Source organism: Quercus lobata, chromosome 11 (genome assembly GCF_001633185.2).
Source record: "Quercus lobata isolate SW786 chromosome 11, ValleyOak3.0 Primary Assembly, whole genome shotgun sequence".
Taxonomy (NCBI): Eukaryota; Viridiplantae; Streptophyta; class Magnoliopsida; order Fagales; family Fagaceae; genus Quercus; species Quercus lobata.
Window position 1 is genome coordinate 29,467,540 of NC_044914.1, and position 9,194 is coordinate 29,476,733.

A 9,194-nucleotide genomic window follows, 5' to 3' on the forward strand; every position below is an offset into this window, starting at 1 on the left:
GTAGTCTAGTATTGGCAAGCCCGGGCCTCTTGTTGTTCCATGTGAAGGGGTAGCCAAGAAAACCCAAGTCGACTAAAGAACATTTTTCCAGCGCCTCGCGAAACCCATCCATTTGACTGTATGAGGGAGGCCGTTTACTAAGCTTTTCGGTGGAACTTAGTATAGCGTTAAAGTCGCCTATACATAACCAAGGTCCGTCCACAAACGATACCAAGTGAGATAGTAGCGCCCATGACTTCTCTTTCTGACTAGACTCTGGCCACCCATAAAAGCCGGTTAAATACCATGCGAACCCATCGTCCTCTATCACCTTTGCTAGAATGTGATTATCCGTACAGTTTATGACCTCCACTACCACTCCCCTCTTCCACAACAAAGCCAGCCCGCCTCCTCCATCTGGCTTCTTCACTATGAATTTGTTTGGGAGCGGTAAATCCTTACAGTGTTTGTTGAAACCTTTTAGTTATTACTTGGTACTTCTATTCTTTGTTGAGGTAAAATGGACACAAACTAAAATAAGTACAAACAAGTTTACATGAAAAAAATTAACAAATATTCATCTCATCAAATTGTAAAAATTTTTGTAAAAAACCATTATTTCTTTTTTTTTTTTTTCATTTTGATTTTTGGCAAAAATATTATTTTGGTCTCTACATTTTGGGGCCATAGTCTATTTGGTTCCTACATTTTCAAAACAATTAATTTGATCCTTATTATTTTTAATTTGCAGTCAATTTGGTCTCTACCAATAAGTTACTAATTGAAAATACACATGCGGCAAGTTTGCAACTATTGACATGAACCCACTTACTAATACCCAGAGACCTTGAAGAACAAAATATAAAATGAATTTCTGAAATGTTAAAGGAATTATAAGAGAATTAAAAGAAAAAAGAGAAAAAATAATTGGTAAAGAAAAGAAAAACATTTTTGAAAGCTGATGTGGCTTATTTTGCCATCTAAAAGCATTGATTTGGTCACTGCAATTTATATACATGCATCTCATTTAATATTTTAATATTAGTTATGCTAATAGAGTAAATTATTTGTCATGTATATATTTTTTGTCGGTGAATTAATGGTAAGAACTAAATTGGTTATAAGTTAAAAATAATATAAACTAAATTAATTGATTTGAAAGTATAGTGGCTAAATTGATGATTACTTATGAACCAAAATAATATTTTCATCATAATTTTTTTTTTTTTTTATCATTGAGAGTGACAATCATATTACCCCTTTTGAATAAAGATGTGAAGTATTTCACAAATTTATCAACTTAATAATTATAAAAAGAAATTATAAAAAGAAAATTAACGAAAGTATTGATTTGAAAAATATTTTAAACAATTTGTTATGAAAAAAAAAAACTTATATTTTTGATAAATTTTTTTATAAAATATATGAGAACCTCCTCTCCTTCCCCTCACTCAGTCTTTTGTGTGTTTGGTGGAAACTAAGCTATGATGATGAAGATGCAGTCTGTTGTTGTGTGCACGTTTCAGAGTGTGATTGTGAAGAAGAAGAGTCCGTTTCATCAAATGCGAACCCTAACCCTAAAAGTAACACCAATACGACCTCTTTCTGCGGAGCTCCTCAGCCTCCGAACACTCTCATCGTCTTCTTCCTTAGATTATTCCGACCAGTCTCGCGGTGGCCTCCCTCGCTTCTTCTCCAAACTCCTCCCTCCTTCCAAGGCACCTCTCTCTCTCTCTCTCTCTCTCTCTCTATATATATATATATATATGTTTATATAGTAAGTTAGATTATTTACCTAAAAATTTGTTTACAATGTTCGCAGCTTTTGTGTTTCTGCTGTGAAATAGTTTTTATGTTGTTAAATGTTCATATTATGGTGATAATTTTGTGATCATTAATGGGAAATGTACTGGGTGAAGATTAAAAGTTAAAGTAATAGAAGTAATTAAGCTCAGACATTTGGGTATGAGAAAAAAGTTGTTTTGTGTGTGTTTTCAAATGGTTTTGGTCATTTACAGAGGAGAGCCGTTAATGAAAGGGTGAGGACGAGTGAGTTGATTCAAGTAAAAAAAAAAACAGTGGAGGAAGACTTAAAATAACACTAGTAGTAAAACAAGACATTTCAATTAAGTTGGGTTGGATTTTTGGATTTATAGCTGATATCAAAATTTTGGGACTAAGGTTTGATTGTTGTTGTTCTTGTTGTTGAGGAATGGGGTGGCATGGAAGTTGGGTTGGATTTTTGGTTCGGTATTGATGGAAATGAATGACTGATCTTGACTAGTCTATTGAGAGTCTGTAGCCGACCTCGAAATTTTGGGACTAAGGTAAAGTGGGTTGGATTTTTTGGTTTGGTGATGTTTCTTCGTTGGGATTTTGTAGACATGCTAAATTGGTCAAGGCAAGAATGTTTTGTGTTTGGTTCTCGTCAATTTTTTGCTGGTTGAGTTGATATTAGTCACTGCTGTTGTTATTGTTGTTAGCATTACTATTTTATTTAGAAAGTTTGTTGGCATTCCTTTAACTTAGCATTGGCAATCTGGCTTAATATATGGGGGTTTTCCATAAGATGGCCTCTTTATGCTCTTCTGAAATGTAGTTTGGCACTTTCAGAAATTTTAGCTTAGAGTTACATGATTGAAGAATGAGGATTTACAGAATTCTTATTGTTTTGCCTAATAATGCAGGGTGGTATTGTTCGTGTACAAGGAGATGAGTTCTGGCATATGACTAAGGTTTTGAGGTTGAGCACAAATGATAGGTATTCTTAACTGTCATCATTTATGAGTTACAAGTTTTACCTTGCTGGACATTAACCTTGTCTTTATTTTATATTTTTGTATACTCATATTAGTCATATATAGGATTAGGAAGTATTAGCGATAAAGTAGTGATATTTGTGAAAGGAAAAGGCAGACGTAATCAATCTAAGCTAGAACACAAACAACTGCACAGTTTATGAACAATTATTCAGAACTCTGTAACTTGAACCAATCTAAAAATGCTGTCTTCATTTTTCAGTCTTTCATTAATACAGATTTAACCAACCTCTTTGAATCTTTAGGGGAGTGACCTCATGAGAAGCTTAGTTGCCAAATTATCTGGACCTAAATGGTGGAGTGATTGAGGTGTTTGTATTTGAAATGTTTCCATTCGATTTCAATTAATATTCAAATGTACGCACGCCTTTAGCCTGATCTATTTTTTCTCCTTGTAATGATTTTTGGCCATCGTTCCAATATTCGCTTTGTTTTCTTGATTTTTTATAGTTTAATTTCTTAAGAATGTATCATGATGTATAAGAGTATATTCTAAGGAAGTTATTTTATGAAAGCTCCTAGTTTTCTCATAATGACAAGCTTTTAGACTAAGAAGTGCTAGAGGTTGATAATCGACTTTCCCCCACAAATTTAAAACAACTCCTCTGTGTGTGTGGATTGGATCCTTGGGCTGACTATTTAGTTTGCTAACATCTCTTACTTCATTGCTTAACATGGCATTTGGTTTGGGATATCTTTTAATATTTCTGAAAATTTTAAGAGGATTCCCATGTTTGGTTGTGCCCAAGGAAATCTAGATGCCCACAAGCATCCAAATTTCCCTCCAAATCTCACATTTGTGGAATTTAGATTCCCTTAAAAATAACTTATCAAAAAAAAAAAAAAAAAGATTCCCTTAAAAATAGATACCAAGGCATGGCAAAATTCTGTTTTTTTCTTCTTTTTTATAAGTGATAATATTATCCTCATTTAACTTAAAGAACCGAACCTTAAATTAGATACTGCAATGATTAAGAAAGTGATGTTTTCCTTCATTGCCCGGTTGCTTCGGAGTTATGGGATATGGTTTTTGGTTTATTTGGAGTGTGTTGGGTCATGCCTTTGTCTGTTGTTGGGCTCTTTGCTTGCTGGCAAGGTTGCTTTGGTCGCCACTGCAATGGAGTTATTTGGAAGGTCGTTCCTCTTTGTTTGATGTGGTGTATTTGGAAGGAGAGGAATAGTAGATGCTTTGAAGACATTGAGCGTGCTATGCCTGACCTCAAGCTTCTTTTCATCCGAACCTTACTTGAATGGTTCTCTGTGTGGAGAAACCATCCTTTTTCTATTTTGGATTTACTTGACTTTTGTAATTTTCGTTCTTGACTTGTTCACCCCTGTATACTCCCTGTGTGCTTGGGTGTCTCTATTTTTATTATCAATGAATTCTTATTACTTATCAAAAAAAAAAAAAAAAAATGATTAAGAAAGTGATGTTATGCTATGTTAATGCATTGCAGTTGGTTTTGGAAATGGTTTATGCTATGTCATAGCTTTATTATTATTACTTTTTTTTTTCTTGCAAAGCTAATCAATGCAAGCTGTTCATTCTACAGCTTAGCTTTTTTTTGCTTAATTATAGTTCATGTGATACTCTTGGGTGTGTTTTTTTTCCCCCTCTATTTTATTTAAGTGTTTTGAGATTATATTATTACTTACCAAAAAAAGGTTTTTGAAATAACATTATTGATTTTTTCAAGAAAAATTAGAACATATAAGATATTCCAAGTTTAAAAACCAAACAAAAAAAAAGAGGTAATTCTTTACAATTCGTAAGAATAAGTGTAGCAAAAAAAAAAAAAAAATCTTATATACAAAGAAATGTTGACAAACCAAACTTGGGCATAATTACATTCTTGGACATTCAAAAATCCAGGATTTTGAATGCTAGAGGATATATCGGATCCCCCAGACCAGACCACATAAGAGTTATTTGGTTTCTCTATCAATCAGCCTAGTATTATCAATTTTATTCTTGTATGTCACCCAGATTTGACCTGGTCAAGTAACAAGAGGTTTGCCTCCCCTCCGAGGGGTCCTATCCTATGTATTTATAAGTTTCATATTTTCAATCTTGCCCTTTGAATTTTAGGCCTAAACATCTTTTCTAATTAGATTTTTGTGAAGGTTATCCTATGCTAGAGTCTAAAGCTTTTGGATTTGTTAGAATAAAAGCTTGCTTTCACATTTAAAAAGAGTCATATAGTTCTTTTTAGCCTGTATGATGTTGAGAAACTGAAATTAAAGTTTAAAACTTGCACTTTAAGTTAGTTTTGGTCTTTCTAGGAATGGTAAATTTTAGCCATATGAATAATTTGCAAAGGAACTTGGTTTTTTTTTTTTTTTTTTTTTTTTTTTTGAGAACTGGCAGATACTATAAAGTAGCTTTTGTTAGATGAAAAAATTTATGGTTGTCCAAATTATGACATGCAAGGATAGAGCTTTTTAACGGGAAGGGAGGTTTGATAGAAGGGTGCATTCAGAGGATTGACCGTACTGGACTGGATTTTGTGGCTCTGGAAGATCCGAAGTTAGTTCTTCCTCAGAGCACATATTGGCATGTATTTGCAGCTTTTGGTAAGTTTTTGTGGTATTCAGTAGAGTCAGTTCATAAAATTGGATGCACAGTTTCAAGGCTTCAGGTTTGTCATCACATTTTTTAACCTGCTTCTGTTTAGGTACTCTGAAGGGTGGTCGAGCTGACTGGCTTGTAGAGAAATGCACGGTATATCCTATTGCATATTAAAAATATTCTCCTCTTAGAAACTTCCATTTTGTCATGTTTAATTGTCACTTTTTAACTGTGTTAGGAACTGGGGGCTAGTAGTGTAACACCTCTATTGACAGAACGTTCGCCTTCAATTTCGGAGAATAGGTTGGACAGATTGCAACGTGTTGTTTTAGCAGCAACTAAACAATGTAAATAATTGGTTCTTGCTAGTTTCTCAATGTAAACTTATGATGAATTTGAATTAACTTTTCCTGTTAATTTTGCTTTTGGCAAATGATATTAAAAGCAGTTTGAATGGCTTATAACTGAAAGGTTTCCTACACGTTAATTTTTCCTTTTATTTATACCTCCTTTTACCCCTGTGATAGGTCAACGGCTGCATGAATTAATTCTGAATCCTCCAATGAAAATTGATGGCATTCTGCCACAAGTGAGTTCTCCACCTTGTGCCTTTAAAGGTTGGGTAAATTATTATGGCTGTACTTATCAAAAAAAAAATTATTATGGCTGTAAAACATTAAAAAGAGCTTTAAGGGAGGCATGGTAACTGCAACTTTTGTATAACTTACTTTAGCAGCAAATCAACTTAAAATACTCTTATATGTAAATCAAATATTTAGATAGTATTCTTTATTGTTTTCTTGCAAATTTTGTTAAATTTTCATGAATTGTAGACATTGTAGCTCCTTTCCCACTATTTGTTACTTGATATGTGTGGTTCCCATTAGTGTATAAACCATGAAGGACTCCTTTAGATGTTTTAACAATTTTTTTTCTTTGCTCCCTTGTTTGTAACTTGGACATTTGTATTTTGTGTCCTACAGATTGCTCAGTCAAAGCTATCTTTTGTTGCTGTAGCAGAAGCTAGTCCTCTTGTTAGTGTATTGACTTCATCAAAAAGCGATTCTGGTGGACTGATTATAGTAGGACCAGAAGGGGGTTAGTATGCATCATAATTTAGCCTTGTCTCTTATCATGTACTTTTCTGACATTGCCACTCATGAATAGGCCTGTGTTTGAATCAGAAATTAATTTAATTGATATTTACGCTGATTTTTTAAAATCTATATAAGTTATATAATCAGCTGTGCTTGAATCTAAGAGACAGTTTAAAACTTCAATTTCATGTGGATCACAGACATACATAGTCTCATAAATAGTAATGGTTATAATGCAAGGTTTTCTTTCTGTTATACCTGTTGCTGTTATTATTCTGCAACTTTCATGAATTTGTTAGTTCTTATAACATATGATTTACTATTTATTGATTGCCTGGTCAAGTTGCCTTCCAGTTGTATCAAGTAGTAAAAGGAACATTCTTTTAGTTCCAACTTTTGACATGATTACGTAAGATATGCTTGTCATCTTATTCTTTAAGATTTTATGAAGATTGCTGAGTTATTCTTACAGAGTATTGTTGCCAAGAGCCTTGTTGCTCAATTGGCATCTCCTGGTGATTTAAAAAGAGACTTCCAGAGATCAAATCCCCCCTCACCCATTATAACTATCGAATTCATACTGAGTTATTGATAATATACCAAATTCCAAGTGATTCATTGGAGGTATTAACAATCTTGACAAATTAGTGATATAATTGATTGTGTGATTGAAGCAGATCTTTTAGTTTGTTTCTTTTTTTGGAACAATCATACCTTATTAATTTTAATCATTGTTTGCCATTTTGAGACTTATTCTTACATAAGAAGAAAGCTACTAATATTGGACCAAGAAAAAAAAACCCAAAGGATAACACAATTAGTTGGGGACCACAACTTGTGAAGCAGATTTCACTAGTTCAAATCTCCCCACATGTCTCCCTCCTTGGAGCCAAAACGTACTGCACCAAGAAATGATAAAAATAAAATAAAAGCTCAGGGTTGTGGTTTGAGTTAAATTGATTTGTCAACTTCTGGTTTAATAGTTCAACTTTACCTATTTGAGGTTTAATTATATTTGCTTATGTTCATGAATTCATTGTATTCAGATTGTAATGAGGTTGCTATTTTGTTTTTTAGGTTTAAACATGTGATTTATACATGCATATTGAGATTTTTCAAACTTTGGTGGACAAAGGGTAACTTTTTAAACTGTTCATTGGTGGATCAATTTTACTCAAACCACAGGTGGTAGACGTATAGTTATCCCTAAAAGATTTTAATGTTGCTTTGTTTTTATGCATAGAGAAGTTCAGTTAACCAACATTTGTGCCCCCAACTCCTTTAACAAAGTTCTTGCAAATAATCAAATAGATTAACTAAAAGATAGATTTGAAATCTCTATTATTATTATTATTATTATTATTATTATTATGAATTTGAGGGGCTAAAGTAGGTTTATCCTTCTAGGTAAGTATAATGTTCTCTCACTAGTAAAGAAACTACTCTGATGCAGCCAGCAAAGAGCTCAAGAACAAACAGCTGATCAAGATACCAAGATATTTTAAAATTGTGGTCTAGTTTTGATGTGGGGCTTTTTTTGTCACCTTTTATAGGCTACCATATTTATTATTTAGTCTTAGTATTAATGATTAAGTTTCGGTTGGTTCATTTTTAATTAAGCTTTTCTAAAATGGGGTAAATTTTATAGATTTCAGATCTCCTGGAATCGACTGTAAAGAGCTGTATTGTAGGCCCATGAGTCATATTTTATATAGACATTCATTTTCTATTTGTTAAGTAGTTTTCTACTTGGTTTAAAAGTATCTCCATTCCTTTTCTTTGTTATAGGAGTTAATTTTTCCAGAAAAGGTTATTATTTAGAACTCTTTAGTTTTTTGGGGAAAAGGATTGATAATGGCCTATATAATGACCTTTATGTTATCAACAAATTCATAGCTTTAGGGGTTTGATGGCCTTCTTCCTAATTATGATTTCTTAGGGTTCTTGGTTGTGATTGCCTAGGTTTTTTTCATTCTTTGTTTCTCATTCAATTTATTGTTGTCTTTTGGAATGATTAGTTCCAATTAATGTGTTTGTTCACATCAATCTCTTAATGCTTCAGACTTCACCGAGAAAGAGTTGAATATGATGGTGGAAGCAGGAGCTACGACTGTTGGTCTGGGACCACTTCGCTTACGAGTCGAAACTGCAACAATGGCACTTTTAGCAACTGTAATTTTATGGTCCGACTCTCAGCAAACATCTAGTTCCTAACTCTTGTAGGTGGGACTTATATTTTCCTCTTCCCTTGGAGAATGATCCGTCCCACACAACTAACTACGTGTCTTTATGATTTGTGACATATCCTTGGGATAAAGCTCATGTGGACTGGTAGATGATATATTTTTCTTTCTGCATAGGGAAATATGAATGGGTGAATCACACTAGAACCACAAAAGGTGTGTGAATAGAAGGGAGGTAAGAGTTGGGATAATTTGAAACAAATTGATGTAACTTGTACTTCTGGTCAATTGCAATGGAATATTGCTTCTTTCATTTGTTTTCAATATCTATCATGTTTATTTTATTGGTTTTAGATCAGTTCTTGTTGGCAGTATGTGGAGAAAAAACTTGTAGTCAAGTTTTGGATATGAATTTGATATCAAAAGTTATCTTGACATTGTTTTTCTTAACAAGATCTTCACGCGTTGAGAAATTGTATTTTTTTTATTTCATTGGTGAAATTGTGTTCAATAGCCTGATAAAGTCTTTCTTCTAATTTAAAATTTG

General features: G+C 33.1%; 1 protein-coding gene across 5 annotated transcripts; it reads left to right on the plus strand.

Annotated features, from left to right (window-relative positions):
* Nucleotides 1–1,400: 1,400 nt before the first annotated feature.
* On the plus strand, nt 1,401–8,971 carry LOC115968658 (ribosomal RNA small subunit methyltransferase E). 5 transcript variants are annotated; one of them, XM_031088112.1, is made up of 9 exons: nt 1,401–1,697; nt 2,667–2,740; nt 5,230–5,372; nt 5,474–5,520; nt 5,606–5,714; nt 5,895–5,956; nt 6,351–6,465; nt 7,542–7,600; nt 8,527–8,611. In XM_031088112.1, exons 1-8 carry the CDS (start codon nt 1,464–1,466, stop codon nt 7,553–7,555), a joined length of 798 nt encoding a protein of 265 aa, XP_030943972.1. In that variant the 5' UTR covers nt 1,401–1,463; the 3' UTR covers nt 7,556–7,600; nt 8,527–8,611. The 5 variants fall into 5 exon arrangements, with proteins under 5 accessions (XP_030943972.1, XP_030943971.1, XP_030943973.1 ...); XM_031088111.1 differs by lacking the exon at nt 7,542–7,600 and having other exon boundaries at nt 8,527–8,971; XM_031088115.1 differs by lacking the exon at nt 7,542–7,600 and having other exon boundaries at nt 1,528–1,697; nt 5,235–5,372; nt 8,527–8,971.
* Nucleotides 8,972–9,194: the final 223 nt, after the last annotated feature.